This window comes from Oreochromis aureus, linkage group 3 (assembly GCF_013358895.1).
Source record: "Oreochromis aureus strain Israel breed Guangdong linkage group 3, ZZ_aureus, whole genome shotgun sequence".
NCBI classification, from domain to species: Eukaryota; Metazoa; Chordata; class Actinopteri; order Cichliformes; family Cichlidae; genus Oreochromis; species Oreochromis aureus.
In genome coordinates this window covers 53,169,036-53,195,931 of record NC_052944.1, presented here as the reverse complement: position 1 = coordinate 53,195,931, position 26,896 = coordinate 53,169,036, and the positions used below count along the sequence as shown (strand labels likewise).

The 26,896-nt window shown below is 37.5% G+C and overlaps 2 protein-coding genes across 2 annotated transcripts; one reads left to right on the top strand and one right to left on the bottom strand.

The window, feature by feature from the left end:
• The first annotated feature begins 619 nt into the window (after nt 1-619).
• Nucleotides 620-6,693, top strand: LOC120434168 (butyrophilin subfamily 1 member A1-like). Its single transcript, XM_039601728.1, has 6 exons — nt 620-693; nt 1,719-1,824; nt 2,026-2,367; nt 3,011-3,292; nt 4,618-4,737; nt 5,055-6,693. Exons 2-6 carry the CDS (start codon nt 1,728-1,730, stop codon nt 5,564-5,566), a joined length of 1,353 nt encoding a protein of 450 aa, XP_039457662.1. The 5' UTR covers nt 620-693; nt 1,719-1,727; the 3' UTR covers nt 5,567-6,693.
• A 9,532-nt stretch (nt 6,694-16,225) lies between these two features.
• On the bottom strand, nt 16,226-26,896 carry LOC120434179 (low affinity immunoglobulin gamma Fc region receptor III-like). Its single transcript, XM_039601768.1, has 8 exons — nt 26,149-26,896; nt 25,681-25,743; nt 24,817-25,071; nt 24,380-24,628; nt 22,786-22,962; nt 22,435-22,467; nt 20,739-20,813; nt 16,226-16,505 (listed from the first exon to the last, which is right to left on the bottom strand). Exons 1-7 carry the CDS (start codon nt 26,168-26,170, stop codon nt 20,740-20,742), a joined length of 873 nt encoding a protein of 290 aa, XP_039457702.1. The 5' UTR covers nt 26,171-26,896; the 3' UTR covers nt 16,226-16,505; nt 20,739.

Genomic DNA, 26,896 nt, shown 5'->3' with positions numbered 1-26,896 from the left:
AAAGAAGAATGGGCAAGAATTTCAGTCTCTAGATGTGCAAAGCTGGTAGAGACATACCCTAAAAGACTGGCAGCTGGAATTGCAGCAAAAGGTGGTTCTACAAAGTATTGACTCAGGGGGCTGAATAATTACGCACACCCCACTTTGCAGTTATTTATTTGTAAAAAATGTTTGGAATCATGTATGATTTCCGTTCCACTTCTCACGTGTACACCACTTTGTATTGGTCTTTCACCTGGAATTCCAATAAAATTGATTCATGTTTGTGGCTGTAATGTGACAAAATGTGGAAAAGTTCAAGGGGGCCGAATAGTTTTGCAAGCCACTGTAAATGACCACACACAGCATTATTATTGTGCCCTTAAAAGGAACGATGGTTTTAACATCACTGGAAAATGTGTATTTGTAAACACGTTTTCACATTAGGAAGAGTTTCATGAAATTTTTCTCCTTGTTCTGAATCAGTGTAAACTGTCAATGTCCATTAACTCTTACTGTATCATCTGTAATCAGAGAGCTGTAAAATACAACTGTATATCAAAGGCTGTGATTTTATGACAGTTGGAGCAGATCCTTGTACCAAAGATCACACAGACGGTCAAAGTACACACTCCCAATTTTCAAGTTCAGCACAGCCGAAGATCCTGTGTAGCATTTTGAACGTAGGTGCAAACTCACTCAGAGAAACAAGTGGTAAGTGTATAAAGTTACTTAAATATGATTCTATTTTAATCTTAACTGTATTTCTTTTGTCGTAGTTCTAATTTGATAAATATGAATTTAAAACTAGTTCTCTTCATTTATACTGTTGTTTGAGTATTTGTTCACTAAGCTTTCATTAAATGTAGAATGATATATTGTGTTTCTTCTGTCAGCCATGTAAAAACAACACTCTCAACCATTTTTTTCTTAATTGGGAAGCAGTTTGGATCTCTTTTTACTTGCTTGTCTTAATCTGCCTTTACTTTTTGCTGTTAATGTATCACCAGTGCTGGACTTTGTGATCAAGAGTATAATTATCACAAGACACCACACTCCTCACAAGACACCACACCTCAGCAAGAAAAAAAGACCAAATGAAAAGGGGAAAAAAGATTGCACCAAGGGGAAGATCTGTGGTTGCAACATATTTTCCTTAGATAGCTACAATGCCATGATAACATATTAGCTAGATACTGGATACTAACGGTCTTATGATACAACATTTGCTGCCAACTGAGGATATTGCACGGAATATCACACATTGAGCATTTTGGGGGGGGGGGGGTTGAGACTTGCTCCCGTTCGATCCTATCACTAAGTTATGTGGAATGATCTGTTTTATGTTGTAAATTGTTGCTGACTTAAGAGAAGTAATTACCAAATTCACATTTTTTAAACAAGTGATCTCACAGACCTTATTTTACTTTTTACTTTATTTATATTTACGGACTTACAGTACTAACCAGAATAGCACAAATACATTTGACTAATTTGACTGTTGATTGTATTTTAGGGGAGCTGTCTCTACTGATATAATATGGTCTATGGATCTAGGAAGTGTATGCACAATTTAAATTATGATAATTCACTGAATTTTTAACTGATCTTTGACAAAATGCTTACTACTGAATATACAAACTTGATATCGCAGTAATTTAATATTTAAGGTCAACTCACTCTGTGTAATCAGGTTTGAAGTATGTTCTTCTTACTGGTTTGTTTCTTTCTATTTCCAGAGCACCAGGATGTTTCCCCAGTATGGTCAGCTCATCTTGAAACCTCAGTTATGTTCTTTGTTTTTTCACCATGCTGTGATTCTGCTCCTTCTGATAGATAGGACAGGTAACTTCTACACAAACCTCATCAGCTAATTTGAATACTTTAAACTCAATATAAAGTTAAACAAGGTTTGAAGATATTTCATGATTTTGCACATATATATCAGCACAATTGAAATTAAATGAAACAATCACGAGTCAGCTGCAAATAATCCACAAACGTTAATGTGACTGTAAGATACAAACTTTGTCCTGTGCTTTTCAGGTCAGTCTGAGACAGTAACACCATCTCAAACAATAATCACATTAGTTGGTGAGGACGTCATCTTACCATGCCACCTGGATCCTCCATCAGACGCTGTTTCTGAGACTCTGGAGTGGGGAAGACCTGACCTGGATCCCAGATTTGTCCATGTGTGGTTTGAGGGCCAAAACCATCTGGTTAATCAAAACCCATCTTACAAAGGAAGAACATCTCTGTCCACTGAGAAACTGAAGCAGGGAGACCTTTCACTGAAACTCTCTAGAGTCAAACCCTCTGATAATGGCAGATATAGATGCTTTTTTCCCTCACAGCACAAAGAATCTATCATTGAACTTCTTGTTGGTAAGTTGACATTTTTCTTCACACTGTGAGATACAGATAGATGATAAATTAAAGAAAAAACTTTAATACACAGTAAGGTGATCCTTATAAAGATGTCTCATCATATGCCGTGGGGAGCATTTGGCTGTATAGTTACATGAACCTGTTGCAGTTAATATAAAGCTGTTTTAAGTAATCAACTTTATCCAGTCTTTGCTGTTTTTTTTTTATATTATTTTATCACTCACCAGTCACTTTGTCCTTTACAAACTACAATGGTGCATGTATTGTTTGATTTTTGTATTATATGGCAGGAAATAAGAAAGTTAATCCTAGGCAGGTTTTGAATATTTTTGAAAATAATTTATCTTAGTTTTCCATCTTCATCCTAATAGAGCTGTGTACACTATGACTTTGTGTGAAACTGGCAATAGCACCATGGCAGTTTCTTGAACTGTGACATTTTCTAGTAACAGTTCAACCTTTATGTTCCAGCTGGAAATAAACAATTTGCGGAAGTAAATTATTGTAAGAACATCAAACTCTGCACAGTACGCTTGGAGGAAACCTTTATCCAAACTGATTAAAACATTTTTATTGCTGATATAATTGACCAGAAACACTGTGCTCTGTAAGAACACATTCTTCTCTTTGGCATCCTCAGGCTCTCTTTCATTACCAACAATATCAGGAATCAACATAAACAACAGCAGGGTGGTGTTACAGTGTGAGTCTGCAGGCTGGTATCCAGAGCCTGAGCTGCTGTGGTTGGACAGTGAGGGAAACCTCCTCTCTGCTGGACCTACAGAGACCCTCAGAGGTCCTGATGACCTCTATACTGTCAGCAGCAGAGTGACTGTGGAGAAGAGACACAAAAACAGCTTCACGTGCAGAGTTCAGCAAAGGGATATAAAACAGAGCAGAGAGACACACATACATGTTTCAGGTAAATTGTATTTCTTCTAATCTTTAGAAATATAAATAAAGGCAAAATTAGATTTTTTTAAAAAAAATGCTATAGTTAATTGATTGCACTAAAAAGATCATTATCAAATCTTAAAACTGAAAAAAGATGTTCCCAAATGGACACAAGCCACAATATTTAAAAATCTCTATAATTTAAAAAGAACCCAGTGAAACATCTGACAGTGGATGTTAAGACATAATTGTTTTTTTTTTTTGTGTGTGTGTGTGTGTGTGTGTGTGTGTGTGTGTGTGTGTGTGTTACACATATGTTATGTGTACCAGTTCAAGGATGACCCCAATCCAGAATGCTGAAGGCAGGATTTAAACTCAAATAGGTGCAGGGAAATCTGAAGAATATATAAAGTCCAAAAACCAGAGAGTGGGTTAGGGAATACAGAACAAGAGAGCTCTGGGTAGGCCTGGAAACACTGGGAATACAAAGCCTGGGAAAACACAGCTAGCACGGCACAACATTGAACAGATGGAGACAGACTGAACACTACAGACATATGGCGGTAGAGGGATGTGAAAAGAACACAACACACCGAATACAGCAGTTACCAAAATAAAACTAAATATAGCTAAATGTGCAGACAAACATACAAAGACAAGACTGGATGAACAGAATGGGAACACAAAAAAGAATTTACTAAGTAAGCCCAAGGCTCTCCAAAATTTAACTTAACATGAAATAACAAAACCATACAGAAATTATATAATGCATCAGGCAATAAACAAGACATGCAATACACGTAGGAAACTAGGAAAACCATCACTGCATTAAAAATTGTTGTTAATCTGTAGTGAAAAGGATCAAGAAAAAAACACTTTTCTAGTCTATTCGAGCACTCACAGCTCCTTTTACTACAGGGCTCATTCACCCAAACACACTTTCATGCAAACAATTTTTAAGATGCAATAAAGCACTTTGTTTCACACTTGCACACATGCTCACACTCCTAATGGGTGGAGGCAAAAAGGACACTTTGACATGTAGACTGGAGTAGCCAGGGATTGAGCAACCGACATTGTGATTGGTAAACGACCCTCCTAAGTCTCAGTTGCCCCAATTCGTATGTTCGTTAAGAATATGAAAAATATATACTTTAATTTCAAATCTACAGGAAACAACCTCCTCTGGTTCCATACACTTATACAATTGCTTCTGGCATCATTTTTATTAACTCAGATATGAAAGAAATGTTTTTTCTCTTATTTGATTTTTAGACATTATTTATAGAGTCCCAGAATTTTGGGGAAACAGATTTTTGTATAAATGTAATTCCCTTGTCTTTTTCATTTCAGGTGATTGTGTTGCAGTTCCACATTTTCCTGCTGACCGTGTCAGCATTATCTTAGCAATTTGTCTCATATTAACTGCAGCAGCTATTTCTGTGTGGAAATGGAAACAAAACAGATCTAAAGGTATCTAACTCTGGTAACTCTTAACAATTTAATGTGAATAAGCATTAGTAACCTTTACAGTGTACTTACTGTATCATGATAGATGGAATTCATTTAAAAAGCCCCTGATACTAGATGCATGGCCCAGAATCTATAGCAATGAAATGTAAAAAAAAAAAAAAAAAAAAAAAATCTGTTTTGTTGAAGGGTAATTTCTAATATTCTTTATTTAATGTCCATAATCTTCCTTCAAACCATATTAGAAATATTTTAATTAAGTTATGTGACACGTTTTTTCTGCCAATTTCAACAAAATAACTATTTATGCATTTACACAGAGAGAAAGAGACATAAAGTAGAAGAGCTGCTAAAGGCAGAAAGCAAGGAGTCTGAAGAATTACAGAAGAAAGATGAAGAACTGAAAGACCTGGGAGAGCTGATTAATATCCTGATGAAACAACAGATTGAGCTGAAAGAAGTGAAAGATAAACTCGAAGATCAAAGCAATACATTTGCATCTGAGGTGGAGAACCTGGGCGAGCAGTTTCTGGAAGTGGATAAGAACACAGAAAAGGACAGAGCAAAGGGATACATGGATCTGAAAGAAATAATAATGAAAAGCAAAAACAAATTACCACAGCAAAGATTAGCATATGAAGAGATGAAAACAAACATTGAAAGACATCTGATTAGCACACAGCGAGCATGTAATAAAATGAGAAACATAAAAACAGAAGCAGAGAAACAGAAGGAAAACATAATTTTGCAACTGTCGGAGATACAGAAACAGAACGAAACTATTCATAAGAAATCAAATTTAGAGTCAAACCAGGAAACCTTAAACATTTAAATACAAAATATACATCTACTTAAAAAAAACAACTCAGGTGCTAAAGCAAACACACACACACACACACACACACACTATAGATGTACTGTATATTAATGTAGCAGTATTTTTTATTTGAGTAGAGTTAAATAAGATGAATGCAATTTTAGATGTGAGGTTTTTGAAATACATGAAGGTAAAGTTTGAGCTTTCTTTTTTTCAGCTTGTTTGCTTAAATCTCTAGCAAGAGTCATTTGCTCTTTTGGTGAAAAGGCTTAACTGAATAAAAAACATTTATATCTTTTTGCATTTTTCTGATGACATTTTCTGAAGGCAGTTATTTTTTTAAAAACTGTGCTAAAATAGAGAAGAAATCAAAGTTAGCATCTTGTCCAGATAAGATCTCATTTATATCTGTGCTGCAGTTCAGCCATTAAGTCATGATTCGACATGTAATGCACATCACATTATATCAAAAGGTTCTTTAAAAAAAACAAAACTATACATTTCATAAACAAAACAAATAAAGTTACATACTGTAAAGTATTCTGGCAATCATCAGTGCTACCTCTGGGCCTTCTTGTTTGTAAACGAGTAAGCTGCTGATAAAATGAAGAATAGCCTGTATCCCTTTATTGGGTGAGAAAATCATGACATATAATTTTCTTAGGTCAGATAGAAAAGATATCTGATCCATGAATGGCTGAATGGGCCTAACAGAGCATGATACAGATGTATAACATGCTTAGAAAATATGATGTAATGCAGCAGATAATCTTATCTCAAAATATATAAAGCAGATAAACAGCAATATGAAACAAACATATATATATATATATATTTCATGTTTAACTGAAGAAACATAAAAACTGAAGTTAATATGCTTGACATTTATTTTCAGGCATATTTTGTTGTGAGTGCTTACATACTTTAACTTTTTGAATGTATACCTTTTCACTGCCCATTGCTAGTTTATTTATTTGACCATTGCTAATTGTTTTAAACTTTTCTAACAGCCTTCATCAAGAAAGAGCAGTCTGTGTCTTCACCTCCGCTCTTCTATCCATCTCTGAGCTGGCACTTCTTCCTCCTCCTCTTCCTCACACTGTTGAATTTGTCCTGGTGTATCATCAAGAGTAGAAAAACCTTGTGTCTGGGCACCTCTGGCCTTGATGAATTTCTCAGTCTCTCTTGACTCTGGACACACAATCCTAAGGCAAAATTAACCAACCATGGCACTTAACAAAAAACAGCAAAAGTTACGGTGGTCCTGAGAGGCCAAAAGGAGTGCAACTTAAGAAAACACCAGCAAATAAAAACACCACAAACACAACAGAAATCGAAAAAAGATTACAATAGAAAGAAAACAAATAGAAAATGCAGCAAAAGCTAAAAGAATAAACAAATCAGTCACTAACTTGACAAACCTGATGCGGAAGTGGGGTGGTGGATAATTTTTTTTGCAAAAATGGCTGAATGCTCAAACAGCATGACAAAGAGTAATGTCAGGGTTCCTGAATTGTGACCCAGTGTTTTCAGTTCATTCATGTTCACTGTTTATTTTTCATATGTTCTACTTCCTATGTGTCCGATTATGTTCAGCTGTGTTCTCATCGTCAGTCAGTCCATCAAATAGAACTCACGTTCTACTTGCTTTAAAAGCCTCCACTTTAGAATGCACACCGTTCAAAGATTGTCTTACCTAAAGGAGAGATTATGATTTTGTAGATAATTAATGCCACAATATCCACAAATAGAACAATATGAAAAACGTACACAGGATGTGAATGCTGTCTAAACACTGGCAGAAAGCTGTGGAGGACAGGAGGGCCATGATGCTCAGCTGAATATCACTTTTACGGTCCTCCACAAACATCAGGATCGTTTACATTAATGATAATGTTAGTACTGATATTTTGCTGCCTAAGCTGCTTCTATTGGTGGTGTCGAGCTAAATGGACGTTTGTTATAAGGAGAAACGAGCAGAAAAATAGTAGTTTATTCAGATTAAACCTGTGTTCTAATCCTGCATTTTACCATGTGTGAAAACTGCAAGTGTCCAGAGTCAAGACAGACTGAGAAATCCACTTCTGCAGATCATCTGTGGTGTCTTTGAAGGAGAGATGATGAGATGGAGGCTTTACATCCCTGATGATACATCAGGACAAACTCAGCAGTGTGTGAGGAAGAGAAGGAGGAAGAAGAGCAACAGCTGAGAAATGGAGAGAATAGATGGGCTATTCTCACTTAAAAGTTTCAAACAGCTATTTATCTGACCTGAATCCATCTTTATAGTTAATGTTAAAATAATTTTATCATTAAAGTGTTTTCAGTGTGGGAGAAAGTACTCAGGTCATTCACATAAAAAGTATAAAAGGCAGTTAGAGTTCTGTATTCAGAAACCTAAACTATGTATCAGCAGCAGAATGTAACTGATTATAAATGTCAGTATTTTTTTTTTCAGGTAAATGAAACATGTTGTATTTTGGATTAGTAGTACAGTGGTCCCTCGTTTATCGCGGGTGTTACATTCTAAAAATAACCTGCGATAGATGAAATCCATGAAGTAGACATCTTTATTTTTTACAATTATTATAGATGTTTTAAGGCTGTAAAACCCCTCACTACATACTTTATACACTTTTCTCAGACAGGCATCAACATTTTCATACTTTTCTCTCTTGTTTAAACACTCTCAAAGTACAAACCTTCGTAGAAAAATAAGTCCAGTATTATAGAATGAAACCAAAGATCATACCCTGTTTTCAGGTCCAGAACATGAGAATAGAGCAGCTGCGAGAGAATTCAACATTAATGAATCAATGATACGGAAGTAGAGGAAACAAGAAGAATGAGTTGAGTAAAGTTTGACTTATTTGACTGTTTTGTTTTGCTTAATGCACCTTATGGTCCAAAAAATACGGTAACTTCTACCTTCCTTTAGCATGTCCAGAAGTCCAACTTTTTGTGTGAAGGGCAGCATCTTCCTCTGTCTTCTGGGTAATACCACAGGTGCCTTTGATGGTGCAAAACCTTTCATCATCATTGTTGTGTTTGTTGGAGAGAAAACATACAAACATACAGTACAACACTTCAGAGTCGCACTTCTAGTGATCAAAGATTTATGAGAATTTGACAAACTGACCCAAAACGCTGTTTACGTGTGGACGAAACGCCCAAACACATAGGAAAAGCCGCATTTTCAAAAATACCTGTGCACGTGTGTACATAGCCTCAGTGTCGTCCTCTGGGTGGAGCATTCATCTTTCCCTTAAAAGCCACACCTGATGCTGGTTATCGCAGCAGTATTTAGTCCAGCAACTGTTCTTCGTGGAAACATCTGCTGACAAGATTGCCATACAGTAGTGGTGTGCGATACTGCATATTTTTTTATTATTGTGGCCGGTCTGCGATGCCACAGTAGCTGAGATGGACTCACATGCACGGTATCTACAATCACGCCTCGCCTGCTTAAAACTTGTGCTCTGTTCTGTGTTGTAGTTGGTATTGATGTGTATAGCTGGCAGCATGAGAGCTGCAGCCATTGAATGTACTGTTAAAGCAACTGTGTGATTATTGTAAGAATAAATGACGATGCAAAGCATGAAAATGCCATCGGGTCTGCCGTGGTGGTTTAGTTATCTTTTTTTTATTTTTTTATAAAAATCTTACAATAAAGTGTGCAAACCAGTGAACAAATTAAAACAAGCACTGTTGAGGAACTATAATACAAGATTTACAATTAAAATTCTCAACAACAAAAACAACTGGTAAATATATAAATATATGTAAAGAACTTAACAGCCCCCAAAGCGTCTAAGACACGTCATGTGACAGCACAACATCTAAACAAATGGTGTGGGGGAAAGTGTGCCTGCTCTGCGCTGACACAGGAGTGGTGAGTCCAGCAACCTAGCTGTTTCGTTTTTTGCAAAAAGTACAAACAAAGGCAGAAGTTAAAGTAAAGAATCAATCTCACCAGGCTAGTGTTGATCCGATACCGACTTGGTATTGATCTAATCGATGCTTGGATCAATCCTCCCACCACTACTATACGGATCACTGCTTCACTTCACTATAGATATCATCACTTCCAACACATAATCATCCCAAAATGTAACATACGACGCCATGTGACAAATCGTCGGTATGTTATGCTTTTGGCCACCCAACCCGTCTGTATGTTACGCATGAGAAACATGAGAACCGTTTGGAATGAATCTACACATGTACATTTATTTTACTTTCTCATCATTAATCACTTTGAAAAAAACAATCTAAATACGATGAAGACTTTAGTTAACCCTTTATCCAGGTAAGTAAATCTCCAAAAGTTGATTCTGTTCATCTAGATGTAGCATTTTGTGGGAGAAACGTTTCGTCACTTATCCAAGTGACTTCTTCAGTCTCAGCTGACTGCAGGTTTCCCCAGTCGGAGCAGTTGAGATGCATTTTTTCTAAACACCGGGTCTCTGTGGCTTTTAAACCCCAAAACACGCTGCGCCAAAAACTGGTCCACCCCAAGGATCGGGTCCCCCGACACAAACAGAGTAACATAGTGTACGCTGTTAAGTGCCAGGAGGATTGCCAGGATTTATACATCGGGGAAACCAAACAACCTCTGGCAAAGCGGATGGCACAACACAGAAGAGCTACCTCGTCAGGCCAGGACTCTGCAGTTTATTTACACCTACAGGCCAGTGGACACTCTTTCAATGATGAGGATGTACACACCGGTTTTATTCAGCGGGAGACCTCGGTGCGAACTGTGAGGAGGCGCTATCTAACCTCTGAAGTGGCTGCAAATTTTACCAGGGTTTTAGACGAATGCCCCCCTGTGATTCTACCTGCACCCTGTGATTTTATTTTTAATCATTTTAACCTCAAACTGAAGAAAAGCCTTGACTCCGTTGCTCCACTCACCACCAAAAAGATTAACGTAAAACGTGTATTACCCTGGAGAAACGAAGAAGTCACAAAACTCAAAAGAAATTGCAGGGCAGCAGAAAGGAGATGGAGGAAATATAAAAATGCAATCAACCATCAAATACTTTGCGAGCAACTTAAAATTTACAATAATACACTAAGGAATTCAAGAAATTCATACTTCGCCAAAATAATCAGTAATAACAAAAATAATCCCAAGGTCCTCTTCTCCACCATAGATCACTTATTTAACCCTGATTTTAACAGCTCCCAAAGAACCCCACAGACTCACTCTGAGAGCAGTTTGCAGACCACTTCAGGGGAAAAATCAACACCATCAGATGTGATATTTTATCTTCTCGCGATATGATTTTAAACACATTTGAGGGCTCGATTGTACCTGAGGAGACACTGGACAGCTTTGCCCTGGTTAATGCTGAGAAACTTAAGAAAGTTTTCTCCACAGTGAGACCCACCACATGTCTTTTAGATCCAATCCCCTCTCCACTTTTTAAAACACTTTATGGATTTTTTGAAGCTGAGCTTTTATACATGATGAATTGCTCTCTTCAGTCGGGTGTCTTCCCTGCTGCCTTTAAAACGGCGGTGGTGAGGCCCCTTCTGAAGAAGAGCAATTTGGACTGTAATGATTTTAATAACTACAGACCTGTATCCAACTTACCATTTTTAAGTAAAATTTTAGAAAAACTTGTTTTTACTCAGATCAATGATTTTTTGATTGATAAACAGATCCTAGAGATATTTTAGTCTGGATTTCGGGTGAACCACAGCACAGAGACCGCTCTCCTAAAGGTTTTAAATGATATTAGATGTAACTGGGACTCCCAAAAGCTCTCAGTCCTGGTGCTACTGGATCTAAGCGCAGCCTTTGATACAGTAGACCACGCTATTCTTTTAAAGAGACTGAAACACATGGTGGGCCTCTCTGGTGCTGTACACAACTGGTTCACTTCCTATCTCTCAGACAGAACTTTTATGGTGAGTATGGATACATGCTCCTCTAAGATCCATAAAATGACATGTGGTGTGCCTCAAGGGTCGGTTTTAGGCCCTGTACTTTTTAATTTGTATATGCTCCCTCTTGGCGGCGTCATCAGGAGGCATGGAGTGAACTTCCACAGTTACGCTGATGACACTCAGCTGTACATCTCCGTGTCTCCTGATGACACCAGACCAATGGATGCTCTTTTTAACTGTATTCTAGATATAAAATCTTGGATGGCAGAAAACTTTTTACAGCTTAACCAGGACAAAACTGAAGTTTTAATCATCGGTCCTGAGGCTCAGAGAGAGAAACTCTTGTCTAAATTACAGGCATTTTCACTATGCCCTTCACTACAAGTGAAAAACCTGGGTGTTATTCTTGACTCTGAGCTTGGTTTTATCCCACATATTAAACACGTAACCAAAATTGGATTTTATCATCTAAAAAATATAGCCAGAGTCCGCCCTATTCTCTCTCGGGCCAACACGGAGATGCTGATGCATGCTTTTATTACCAGTCGCATTGATTACTGTAATGCCCTGCTCTCTGGTCTCCCCAAAAAGAATATTTCACCTTTGCAACTTTTGCAAAACTCTGCAGCTCGTGTGCTGACGAAGACCAGAGGGCGGGCCCACATTACACCGGTTTTACAATCGCTGCATTGGCTCCCCGTGTGTTTCAGGATCGATTTTAAAGTTCTTTTATTGGTTTTTAAATGTCTTAATGGTCTTGGGCCTTCTTATCTTTCAGACCTGCTTTTACCATATGAACCCTCGCGGACCCTGAGGTCCTCTGGTACTGGCCTTTTGATTGTCCCTAAAGTCAGGACACATACTCATGGAGAGGCAGCTTTTCAGTGGTATGGTCCTCGACTGTGGAACAGCCTGCCGGAGGAGCTCAGGGCCGCAGAGAACGTACATGTTTTTAAGAACAGGCTCAAGACCCACCTTTTTAATTTAGCTTTTACCTAACGTTTATTTATTTTATGTTTATTTATTCTATCCTGTTATTCTATTTATATTATTAATTTAGTTTTACCTAATATTTATTGATTGTATTCTTATTCATTTTTTATCTTCTTACTCTGTTTATACTTATATTTATATTGTATCCCATTCTTATTTATTTTATCTTTTTATCCTGTTTATATTCTTATTAGGTCATATCTCCAGTGTTTCCTCGGAGGGGGCTCTCTGCACCGGGGCTGTGATCGACCGTGGCTGCTGGGGCCCTGTGGATCCTCTCAGCCTGGCTGGGGGGCTTCTTTGCCTCCCTCCTGCTGTGTGCCCAGCCTGGAGGCTGCGGTCTGTGACTGGCTCCCGGTGCAGACAGCTCCCTGTGGTAGTGTTTCCTCACTTGGCTAATGCGTACCCAGCCCAATTTTACTCTTTAAGTGTGTGTGTGTGTGTGTGTGTGGGGGGGGGGATGTGTGTATCCATGACTGTTTCTGTTAATGAGAGTGTGGGGAATGAGTGGGAGGGTGGGGTGGGGTGGGGTGGGCTGCTTTTAACCATGTAAAGCACTTTGTGCTACAGTTTTTTTGTATGAAAAGTGCTTTATAAATAAAGATTGATTGATTGATTGATTGATTGACATCCTGGACAGGGAGGAACGCTGGTTTGAGCGCGGAGTCAAGGAGGCCGTTTATGTGAAAAGGGAAAGACCATCTCTGAATTGAGGAGGGGGCTAAGGGTCCATCTTTCGCCATCTTACAACGCTGTGATTGCAGCCATTCCCCAACTCTCTGTGAATGGTACTCATGGCCATTGATCAGTGTTCTTTGATCAGTGGGTTTTGATCAGTGGTTGTTGATCAGTGGTCATGAGAATTTGCATAATTAAGATTAAGGAACTGACCTCCCAGCCCATTGTTCCTTCACTGGGCTGGTTTCAGTCATTATGCAAATGTACTGTTTATAAGATTGGAAACCTGCAGTCAGCTGAGACTGAAGAAGTCACTTGGATGAGTGACGAAACGTTTCTCCCACAAAACGCTACGTCCAGATGAACAGAATCAACTTTTGGAGATTTCAATGCTGTAGTTCCATTTTGGGGAGTATTTCCAAACTCACCTGCCTGCCTCCCTTACAGTTGCCTTACAGGTTACTTAATCAGAATTTTGTCTTACACTTATCCGAAGTTTCACCTGTCAACCCCCCGCTCATGCTTGCCTCTCCCTGCCAACAAGTAAGCCACACAGGACTCACACAGGAAGTAACACTGTAACCTGTTCCTCCTGCATTTGCTAATTCACCTCTCCTGTGTTACAGTCACCCTGTCTCCCGGATCGCTTATCCCAGTCCCTGGCCCGTTCCCAGATTTAGACTCTAGTTTCATCCACAGCATAAGCTATTCATAGTCATGACTTTCTCTTCACATAAGTAGAGCTCCCTAGTTCATGTGTATTTTCCCACAGTAAGATTCACAGTTATAGCTTATGCTTTATATGTCTTCATAGTGAATGTGCTTACTCCATGGATTTTTGTCTCTAGGATTCAGAGTCACAGCATCCTTAGCCCTTGTCATAGTTAAATCGTTCTCATAGTTAATAGTTTCACAGTGTCTAGTCCCCTGCATATATTCCCTGCCCATGCACCTGTGTTATAGTTATACACCTGTTTTAACTGTCACATGTATATAGCTTGCATTACCTCAACCACCACTGTATCTATTGCTCACATGTGTAAATAAACTCTTCTCATGCATCTCTGTGTTCTGGTTGAATCTGATCTTTGGGTACATTTCATGTCTGTTCACTGTAACATATTTTTTCTTTGAGATAAAAAAGATATAAAGTGATATGAAACAGAAATAATTGCACCTTGAATGTTTGCTTAAGCACAGTATTTGGAACAGAGTTAAATTTCATATTGTGATTACTACTACTACTACTGTGATTTTCTAATTAAATACATTGAATTTATTAATACAATCAATGTAATGTTGAACATACAGGGAGTGCAGAATTATTAGGCAAGTTGTATTTTTGAGGAATAATTTTATTATTGAACAACAACCATGTTCTCAATGAACCCAAAAAACTCATTAATATCAAAGCTGAATGTTTTTGGAAGTAGTTTTCAGTTTGTTTTAGTTTTAGCTATTTTAGGGGATATCTGTGTGTGCAGGTGACTATTACTGTGCATAATTATTAGGCAACTTAACAAAAAACAAATATATACCCATTTCAATTATTTATTCTTACCAGTGAAACCAATATAACATCTCCACATTCACAAATATACATTTCTGACATTCAAAAACAAAACAAAAACAAATCAGCGACCAATATAGCCACCTTTCTTTGCAAGGACACTCAAAAGCCTGCCATCCATGGATTCTGTCAGTGTTTTGATCTGTTCACCATCAACATTGCGTGCAGCAGCAACCACAGCCTCCCAGACACTGTTCAGAGAGGTGTACTGTTTTCCCTCCTTGTAAATCTCACATTTGATGTTGGACCACAGGTTCTCAATGGGGTTCAGATCAGGTGAACAAGGAGGCCATGTCATTAGTTTTTCTTCTTTTATACCCTTTCTTGCCAGCCACACTGTGGAGTACTTGGACGCGCGTGTGATGGAGCATTGTCCTGCATGAAAATCATGTTTTTCTTGAAGGATGCAGACTTCTTCCTGTACCACTGCTTGAAGAAGGTGTCTTCCAGAAAACTGGCAGTAGGACTGGGAGTTGAGCTTGACTCCACCCTCAACCCGAAAAGGCCCCACAAGCTCATCTTTGATGATACCAGCCCAAACCAGTACTCCACCTCCACCTTGCTGGCGTCTGAGTCGGACTGGAGCTCTCTGCCCTTTACCAATCCAGCCACGGGCCCATCCATCTGGCCCATCAAGACTCACTCTCATTTCATCAGTCCATAAAACCTTAGAAAAATCAGCCTTGAGATATTTCTTGGCCCAGTCTTGACGTTTCAGCTTGTGTGTCTTGTTCAGTGGTGGTCGTCTTTCAGCCTTTCTTACCTTGGCCATGTCTCTGAGTATTGCACACCTTGTGCTTTTGGGCACTCCAGTGATGTTGCAGCTCTGAAATATGGCCAAACTGGTGGCAAGTGGCATCTTGGCAGCTGCACGCTTGACTTTTCTCAGTTCATGGGCAGTTATTTTGCGCCTTGGTTTTCCACACGCTTCTTGCGACCCTGTTGACTATTTTGAATGAAACGCTTGATTGTTCGATGATCACGCTTCAGAAGCTTTGCAATTTTAAGACTGCTGCATCCCTCTGCAAGATATCTCACTATTTTTGACTTTTCTGAGCCTGTCAAGTCCTTCTTTTGACCCATTTTGCCAAAGGAAAGGAAGTTGCCTAATAATTATGCACACCTGATATAGGGTGTTGATGTCATTAGACCACACCCCTTCTCATTACAGAGATGCACATCACCTAATATGCTTAATTGGTAGTAGGCTTTCGAGCCTATACAGCTTGGAGTAAGACAACATGCATGAAGAGGATGATGTGGACAAAATACTCATTTGCCTAATAATTCTGCACTCCCTGTATTATATTTACATTATATTACCAAAGCTTGGTTGTCATTGGTCTCATGAAGCATATTAACCCACTGAGACACGTTCAAGAGAAGCAGAGGGTTCATTAATGTTGTGAGGGAAGAAAGATGCAAGGCAATCCGTGTTTTAATCACATACATGCTATTAACTCATTAACTATTTACGGTTAGCTTGTAATGTCTGGATATGGTCTATCAATTTCTCATGTTACATCTTTTTTCAGTTTCCTTTGTGTGCAGTCCATTTGGCCATTCAGGGTCACCATACACAAAATGGGGCAAGCAGTAGTCCTAATAAATAACATATGTACAGAATAAAATATACAACAATATACAGTAATGAAATGTGCATTACGTTCAGAGATTAAAAAGAGAAATATATCGGTGCAAAAAGGTCAAGTACTGGTAGAAGACGGTCAAGGGCTTCTGCTTCAAGTTGAGGCTTCTGAGTAGAAAGTGGAGATGCTGCTGGGCCTTCCTTGTAACCTCTAAAGTGTACTTAACCTACAGAGAAAGTCAGAGAAGTGACTGTGGAGAACCAACAATGCAGCCCTCAGCCTGCCTCCAAAATCACCACTGCACACGCTCTTTTCTTAACATGATAGGAGGCATAAATGGTAAATGGCCTGTATTTGTATAGCACTTTACACTACATGCAGTCATCCACCCATTCACACACAGGTGATGGCAAGCTACATTGTAGCCACAGCTGCCCTGGGGCGCACTGACAGAGGCGAGGCTGCCGGACGCTGGCACCACCGGGACCACCACCTGTAGGCAACGGGTGAAGTGTCTTGCCCAAGGACACAACAACCGAGACTGTCCGAGCCGGGGCTCGAACCGGCAACCTTCAAATTACAAGGCGAACTCCCAACTCTTGAGCCACGATAGCACAGAGTACTAAAACAGAACGACGCATGTCTTGGAGTATGCAAAAGTGTTCAAATAATTATTCACACATTATACAATAGCTGTTAATGAACACACGTGGATACATGATGTTATCTTATAGATACATTTCTCTTTTTCTTTTATTATAAAAACAAGTTTTATTTTTATTTATTGCCTTTAGAGGGCAGGTGACCTCTAAAGGTCCTCTGAATTGGACCGCTAAATTGCATTCTATATATATTCTAATGTCTTAAGCCACAGTTATATCTGTCACATTGCATGTCTACTTCAGGTTAGCGAACATCCAATGGTTATATTCACAATAACCACAGTATCTACCAGCATCTAAAGTAAAACTGCATTGTGGTATAACTGCTAAACTATAATAAACCACTACCTTAAAAAACAAAAATTGAAGCTCTAATAGGAAGGCATGTATAAGTTTGAAATGTTGAAACAGTTTAAGAATAGTAATTCTAAATGTTTGTTGCATTTCAAGGTTTCTTTTTTGTTTGTTTTTGTCTTGATATGTCATAAATTCATAAATATATCTGACAAATATGCTGTTTTCCATATTCCATTGTATAAACTGAATCTGAATATCTATTTTTATTATGTTTCTAATTAATACATGTACATGTCTTCTAAATGTATAACTAATAGGTCCACATAATACAGGCACAAATAAAGAGACACATGGGCTAAAAAATAATTTTATACAGGACAGTGTATTACATGCCCAATATAAGAAATCTGGCCATAGAAGTTACAAAAAGTTATGCAACTGCTCTTCCAGAAGTCACATGTATTGCAACTGAAGTCAAAGAGTCAAACATAAATGCAGATGCCAGTATAATATATGAAGATAACACCTAATAACACCAATAGCAATTAACATCATAAAAATGACTCTTTGCTGTAGTTACATAGCACTTAAAGTTGACCTTTGCAAATTGAGTCTACTATAATATTCACTCATTATTTGCCTTTTGTATGCAAGAGTCAGAAAGATTCTAAAATTAAAAACAAATGCCAAATAATTATCAAATACCTATTAACTAAAACACACATGGCTATGTTATGTTTTGCTACGGTGGAATTTTAGATAAACTTAATCTTTAATCACTTCTTTCTTCTTCTTTTTTTTCATGTCAGACATCTGCCAGTAAACATGTTCAACTCAAACTCATCTGTACAGGGAGTGCAGAATTATTAGGCAAATGAGTATTTTGTCCACATCATCCTCTTCATGCATGTTGTCTTACTCCAAGCTGTATAGGCTCGAAAGCCTACTACCAATTAAGCATATTAGGTGATCTGCATCTCTGTAATGAGAAGGGGTGTGGTCTAATGACATCAACACCCTATATCAGGTGTGCATAATTATTAGGCAACTTCCTTTCCTTTGGCAAAATGGGTCAAAAGAAGGACTTGACAGGCTCAGAAAAGTCAAAAATAGTGAGATATCTTGCAGAGGGATGCAGCAGTCTTAAAATTGCAAAGCTTCTGAAGCGTGATCATCGAACAATCAAGCGTTTCATTCAAAATAGTCAACAGGGTCGCAGGAAGCGTGTGGAAAAACCAAGGTGCAAAATAACTGCCCATGAACTGAGAAAAGTCAAGCGTGCAGCTGCCAAGATGCCACTTGCCACCAGTTTGGCCATATTTCAGAGCTGCAACATCACTGGAGTGCCCAAAAGTACAAGGTGTGCAATACTCAGAGACATGGCCAAGGTAAGAAAGGCTGAAAGACGACCACCACTGAACAAGACACACAAGCTGAAACGTCAAGACTGGGCCAAGAAATATCTCAAGACTGATTTTTCTAAGGTTTTATGGACTGATGAAATGAGAGTGAGTCTTGATGGGCCAGATGGATGGGCCCGTGGCTGGATTGGTAAAGGGCAGAGAGCTCCAGTCCCACTCAGACGCCAGCAAGGTGGAGGTGGAGTACTGGTTTGGGCTGGTATCATCAAAGATGAGCTTGTGGGGCCTTTTTCGGGTTGAGGATGGAGTCAAGCTCAACTCCCAGTCCTACTGCCAGTTTCTGGAAGACACCTTCTTCAAGCAGTGGTACAGGAAGAAGTCTGCATCCTTCAAGAAAAACATGATTTTCATGCAGGACAATGCTCCATCACACGCGCGTCCAAGTACTCCACAGCATGGCTGGCAAGAAAGGGTATAAAAGAAGAAAAACTAATGACATGGCCTCCTTGTTCACCTGATCTGAACCCCATTGAGAACCTGTGGTCCATCATCAAATGTGAGATTTACAAGGAGGGAAAACAGTACACCTCTCTGAACAGTGTCTGGGAGGCTGTGGTTGCTGCTGCACGCAATGTTGATGGTGAACAGATCAAAACACTGACAGAATCCATGGATGGCAGGCTTTTGAGTGTCCTTGCAAAGAAAGGTGGCTATATTGGTCGCTGATTTGTTTTTGTTTTGTTTTTGAATGTCAGAAATGTATATTTGTGAATGTGGAGATGTTATATTGGTTTCACTAGTAAAAATAAAAATTGAAATGGGTATATATTTGTTTTTGTTAAGTTGCCTAATAATTATGCACAGTAATAGTCACCTGCACACACAGATATCCCCCTAAAATAGCTAAAACTAAAACAAACTGAAAACTACTTCCAAAAACATTCAGCTTTGATATTAATGAGTTTTTGGGTTCATTGAGAACATGGTTGTTGTTCAATAATAAAATTATTCCTCAAAAATACAACTTGCCTAATAATTCTGCACTCCCTGTATTGACAGCTGCACTTGTAATAGCAGCTGACAACAGTGTCCATATTGAAAAATTCAAAGCTGATGGCTTAAGAGCAACGAATCTTGAATAGATGAAAGTAAATGCTAAAGCAACATGAAAAGCATCAAAATCAGCAATCAATTCAACCATCACTTGGATGGATCATTTCAGAATGGTTTAGAAGCGCATCATAGTGCAGAATCAGCACTTTTAATCATGTTCAGTGATCTTTTATTAATTGTAGATTCATACTTCAAAGGTGATCTTGATCCTCTGAAAAACACCTTTGGTAATAAGCCTGGTGGGTTATTTTTGACAATATCTTTACGTTTAAGAAAGAAAATGCTGATGTCAGAGCTAGTTTTTACCCACTGAGGCTCTTAGGATAAAACATCATATCCAAATGCCTGTGCATTTTGGATTTGATTGTAATATTTTATTTGTTTCAGTCATTAAATTGCTTCTGGTTGTACCAAGAAGTTAAAGAAGAGAGTAATTTGGAACAGCCTGGCCTCACATTAGGACCTCACCAACAATCAGTAACACCTTTCAAAACCTGTTTCAACACTAATTTTCATTCCTTGGCAAGCCTTCATATTTCTTTTTAGGTTGTTCTTGCGGTTATGTGTATTGTGTTGTTGTTATTGCTTTCATGATATAGTTGAACAGTATTTTGGTCAGAATTGTTTTGTGTGCTTATAAATGAACTGACTTGACTTGGCACTGGATATTTTAATTTAATGTATTTTTTTATTCATTGTCAATTGATAACAATCATCATCTGGAGGAGCTTTCTCACTAATTGCACTTCCCCAGCAAGTGGGGTACACCCTGAATAGCTTTGTGTCTATTTCAGCACTAATGTTTATAATGCGCTTTGTGTCCCATTGTTAGTGAACAATCAAGCAAATCAAAAATATAAAATGTCAAATGTCAAATACAGAACACTATAAATGATGATATCATGATTATGATCATATTTGAAGATATATATTTTTCTATAAGTTATAGAAAATATAGTTTTCCTATATGGCTTTCCTAAATAAAGTAACAATAGTAATAATAATAATAAAATGTAAAATGAGTACCTCATTTCTTTTTCTGTTTTGTCTCATTGTTGTAAGTATCCATTTGTAGATGAGTTACCTGAGCATTTTTATACACTGAAACAGATAAAAAAAGTTTTGACATAAGTAGTGTGTGGTGACAGAAAGATAACTTACTCACGTAAAAGCACTCTATCTTGGTGCTACTGTGTTACAGCCTCCTAATTTTACAATTAGTTCACTGAGACTCAAAACTATGCAGGAGAGATGAGTATAGTATTATTATAGTTTTACTTAAGTTCTATTTGAGTTCTATAAACACAAACACTCTTACAAACACCTTTACAATACTCACCAAAAAGACTCAAAAACAAGAAAAACTTCCACAAATCTACTACAAACTGGACCTTGGAACGATATGCTTATTCGCACACCTCAGTCACATGGTCACTGAACACATCTACATTATGCTATATTTGCACATTTTACACCTTGCACATGTCTTCGGCTTATCTTGTCTACTAAAACCTGACCATAACCTGAACCTGGTATTCAATACCTACTGCACAATCATCTCACTTTACTGCAATTGCACATGACCATTTTGTATTGTCTGTTGTCCTGTCTGTGTTTATTGTACATAGTTAGTGGCAGTATCTTTTTATCGTTTTAATTTTACTTAAATTTAGCGAGTTGTTATTTATTAATCATTTCTAGTTTTTATATCTCTTGGAGATATATTTTCAGTGTCGAGAAGGTTACTTTTAAAATGTATTCCACTACAGATTACAGAATACATGCTCCAAAATATATTTTGTAACGTATTCTGTTACATTACTCAAAGAGAGTAACATATTCTGAAAACTTTGGATTACTTAATATATTATCATGCTTTTTACAACTACATGAATGTACTATTGCTGTGTGATTTATTACTATTACTGAAGGATACTCGCCATACCAATAACAACTAGATCTTTAAATCTTAATATAAAATGAGTAACAGTAGGGTGGACATTAGGTAAGGCTGCTCTTTTTGCAGCAATCTCGTATAGAAAACTATTCCGCGCATGTATAAAACAGGTGCACGGCTCCGAACCATAGTAAAGGGACCTCTGGCTAATACGGTGGGTTCCGTGTCGGGCTCATAGCCAAAAACTAGCTTTACTTTGTTGTCTGGATCAACTTTGCTAGTGGGAGACAGAGAGAGGCTATGAAAAGGCTGCTCCAACAGAACTTATTGTTTCGGAGTAAAACACGAACACAGTGTACAGTCGAGTCTTAATAATTACTTACAACTGGGTTACACTGCCCATGAGGCTACATTCTTTAGGGCTATGCCTGTAACACTCTGCCTATTGCCTTCATATTGAATAATAAAAAAGTTTAAAAAAATTCTTCACATCATTATGCGGGCCGCAAATAGGGGTGACATGGGCCACGAGATTGAGACATTAGGTATTAGAGCCTCTTAATTCGTGTTTTGTTTGGGTTTCCACCGGCGTGGAATTACCAAAAATAGAGAGGGTGTAGCCTAACATATGAAACAGGAAAAGACCACCATGTAATCCCTTTATTTCAACAAAGTAACTGTATTCTGAATACCACCTTTTTTAAACTGTAACTGTAACGGAATAGAGTTACTCATATTTTGTATTTTAAATACGTAACACCGGTACATGTATTCCGTTACTCCCCAACACTGCCTATTTTTTATATACTTTTATAAACTACTCACCTGTTACTGACATGACAGCAGAAGAGCTTGCTACTAGATGGAACAAAATAAAATAAAAAGAAGAACAATACATAAAAAGTTGAAGAACAAACAGGAAACTGGCATATCTTGCTGAATTTTAGCTTCAACAATTAGTAACCAGTAATCTTACTTCAATAAACATCCATTTAATAATTCCAAAAATTATTTCTCTTTCTTTGTTTTGCTACTGAACATTTTAATCTATTATTATTATAAGAGCTCTACCTCGATGACCATCATATGAATTAAACTGTATTATTTAATTTTCTGTTCACCTTAAATTATTGGCACAATAAATAAGTAAATGCACAAATATAGAAAGAAAGAAACCTGTGTGTTTCTGGCAGTAATGTAGTCCCGCCACTATTATCACATCCACAGCCAAAATGATCAACATAGCTGGCAATAAGATGGAGAGTCCAGTGGACCTGGATGGAGAGCTCTCCTGTTCAGTCTCTTCATCATCTTGAGGTATTGTCTTCTGAGGTGTGGGAGCAACATGTGCTGCTAACACAATAAATATACAATATAGTATTTTGTTAATTTTGGTTAAGTATTTCAAGATGATGAAATGGATAACAATCTAATTTATATTACCTTGACGTGAGTGAAGGCAGTGTTTTTTAATAGACCAACTAAATCAATAACTAAAAAAAAACTGCAATGACCTTTTGCACAGTCATGGTCAGCAGACGATTCATTCTAATAATTCTGGAGATAGGATTGTGACCCTGAAAAACTAGTTCATGCATTTATTACTTCTATGCTGGACTACTGTAATTCATTATTATCAAAATGTCCTTAAAAAACTCCTCATTAGAGCGCTTCACTCTTGGACTAAAGGCTTACTTGTTGTTCCTAGAGTATTTAAAAGTAGAATGGGAGGGAGAGCATTCAGCTTTCAGTCCCCTCTTCTGTGGAACCAGCTTCGAGTTCAGAGTTGGGGAGACAGCCGCTCTACTTTTAAGATTAGATTTAAGATTAGGGCTGGATTAGTTGCTCCTGAATCCACCTTTATTTACACTACAATAGGTCTACGCTCCTGGGGGATTCCCATGATGCATTGAGTATTTTTTCTTTACTCACTTTTTCCACCCTCTATGTGCTAAATACACCTTTCTGCATTTAATCATTAGTTATTATTAATCTGGCTCTCTTCCACAGCGTGTCTTTGTCCTGTCTTCCTCCCCTCACTCCCAAACAGTTTTGCTGGAACTTTCTTCCTGTTTAAAGTCAGTTCTTCCTTCCCACCATTGCCAAAGCACTTTCTCATAGGGGGTCATATGATTGTCTGCGTTTTCTCTGTTCTCTTTGTATTATTGTAGGGTCTTTACCTCACAATATAAAGCCCCTTGAGGTAGTTGTTGTTGTGATTTTGTGCTATACAAATAAAACTGACATCAATTGAATTCAATTGAATTATTTGGGCACGGGCATCCATGGTATCCAGAGGTGAACTGCATTAACATTGTCCTAGTTACATTAGTTGTCTGACTTATAAAAAAATAGTAATAATGATGACAATATAGTCTCCAGTCATTCAATCATTATCTATGGTAAATCTGAACATTATACAGTGGGACATGAAATAGTGAAAATTACAATTATGTTTGAAGGCTGATGCTGATATTTCGCAAAGCATCACTGTGCCTTACAAAACTAGAGCTTTACAAACCCCAAAATGTGGCTTTATTCTTGAATAACATTCAGTTCAAGCTTTTCCTTATGCTTGATATTTTCTTACAGGCAAGCAGAGACCTGTTTTAAAACTGTAATTTTCTTCTGACATCACCACACAAAGTTTAGAATATAACAAAGAAACTATTGCATATGTATTTGTGCACTGCATTTGATCAAATGCAGAACTGTATAGTTTATTTGAAAATATCATACATCTATTGTGCTAAATAATGTCATAGCTCACCTCTCACAACCATCCGGCTCTCTGGTGATTCCCCTTGAGATTCAGTAAAGATGCACTTGTACAGTCCTTCATTAGACTTGGAAACATTGAGAATGGTTATCTTCCCTACATATCCAGTTTCCAAGTAGTGGCCATCTTTATAAAAATCAGCTGGAAGATTGGAAGATTGTATTTTTTTTCTGCAGCCCAAAGCGATATTGTCTCCCTCCATAAAAGGAAAAGCAGGAATCTCCAGGATCACATCTCCACCTTAAAAAACAACAATTTTAATGATTAATACAATGCCCCCCCCCCCTTTTCCATTTAATACAAAGTTCTGAATAAAGTGAAGATAAATGTAAAAATATTTTAACTGAAGACCATCTTCACTTTTTCTGGAGTCTTAGCAGCATATTGAAAGTTTTGAAAAATATTAAATTGGTGGTTACTAAACATACTAGTAATAGTGATGGTGACAGTCATGCTTTTCTCTCCATCTTCATTTTCACACCAGTATTCTCCACTGTGTGACTTAAAGGCAGGTTCAATGTACAAGGTTCTTGCTGATGTTTCCCACCGAGTAGAATTTAAGCCAAGCTTTTTGATCACTCTCCATTCTGTTGGGCCACGATACCCCGAGCAGTTTAATGAGATGGAGTCATATTCAAAGAACTGCAGTCTGTTTGGATGAAGATGAAGATAAGCTCCTTCTGCTGCACACACACAAAAATAAGTATATGGATAAAATTAAATCAAAAAAGGCTAGATGAAGAGATTACTTCTGACATTTGATATCTACTCTTCAAAAAAAAAGTACCATATACTTATTTTCCCAAATCATTTGCAGGGAAATTGAAAGATAAGCCATGTACGGAAGTATTTGTAATTGTTATATACACTAACAGGTCACTTTATTAGGGGCATATGTTTAACTGCTCTTTAACGAAATAGCTAATCATTCAAATCAACAATTAGAATAGAAAACAAAACTGATTTGAGAGACTTTGAATGTGGCATGGTGCCAAATGGGTTGTCGTAAGTCATACATTTATCATAGATAGACTTTTTTTTTTCAAGCACCCCTTGATTTCATGATAGCACCCCTAAACAAATAGTATAATAATAATTTATGTTGATATTTTTTTCTAATCTTGTTTTATAACGTTACATTTTCCCAACTTGAAGAAAGTAAAGGTTGTTTTGTCATTACATTCAACCAGGCATAAGCAAAGTGTACCTAATAAAGTGACCAGCAAGTGTATTCAGTTAAAAAAAAGTCTGTCTTACAGACATTTGTATCTGTTAACAAATGAATGTCTTACATTCTTTAGCATACATACAATATTTCTGGTCTTGAGCTGTGAGCAGCAACAGTATTTTCACCACTGTAAAGGCAAAAAAAAAAAATTGACACATTACAGATGTCTTTATATGTAAGACATGGAATCTCATCAGCAAAAAATACTAATACTGCTACTGCTAATAATAATAATAGTAACAATATTAGTCCTGCTTTTATGTACTTTTAGTTCAGAGTGTCCAGCTGACACTCTAGAGCGATCAGCAGAAGCAATTTAAAGTTACCAAATGATCTGGTTTCTTTAAGGCAACAGAGTTAACACTTGCACCATATAAAAAAATCTTATTAATCACTCAGTGTAAATTCACATGCACTGTACTTTATAAATAAATGTGACTTGTGAAAAAAGTATTTAAGCAGAGACACATATTTAATTTTCACAACTGCTTAATAGACACACACATAGATGCAAAGGAGGATCAGTACTCACTCAGTTTGATGCAGAGCTCCATCTTGTACCTCACATGGGCCTCACTATTTGACTGAATAAAAGTAAAACGTGACAGGGTAGTACTTCCCTTTTTCTGTGCAGCATAGAAGCCACAGCTACGTGTGGGGGATTTTTTTTTCTGTCAACCTATCTCTTGAACTGTCAGAAAAAAGAGCCACTGTTACTGCACACAAGACATACAGGACAACTAGTTACAGATGAAGACAACATAAATATGTTATGATTTATTTTATGTGATTACTTCATTAAGCTATATTAAAGCAAACACTAAACATAGACGACTTAAAGCAGTTTGGGTGCACAACCATATGTTTCCGAATTCTTCCATCTTTGCTCTTTTAATATTCTCTATTGTTTTATTATTAGTATTTATATTATTGCGCTGCAATACTAAAATAGTGGTGTGGCAAGCTTTTTACTGACACAAATTCTGTTGCATTCAATTTGCTGCTTCAGTTTTTCTTTAGATAACTGTTTTTATATGTTTCTATGATATACTGTAGGGACGTATAACATACAAAATTAACATATAAACATATAAATTGTAGCCCAAACATTTGGCCACAAATGTATGTTGTATTGACGAAATAAAGTGTTAAATCCACCAGCTGGTCAACTGAAATTTTTAGTTCTTGTTCTTTTTGCAATAATAATCAGTTTTAATATACATGAATGAAAATCTATACAGGAGCTTTGATATCTTTGTAGATATTTACTACCTTACTTC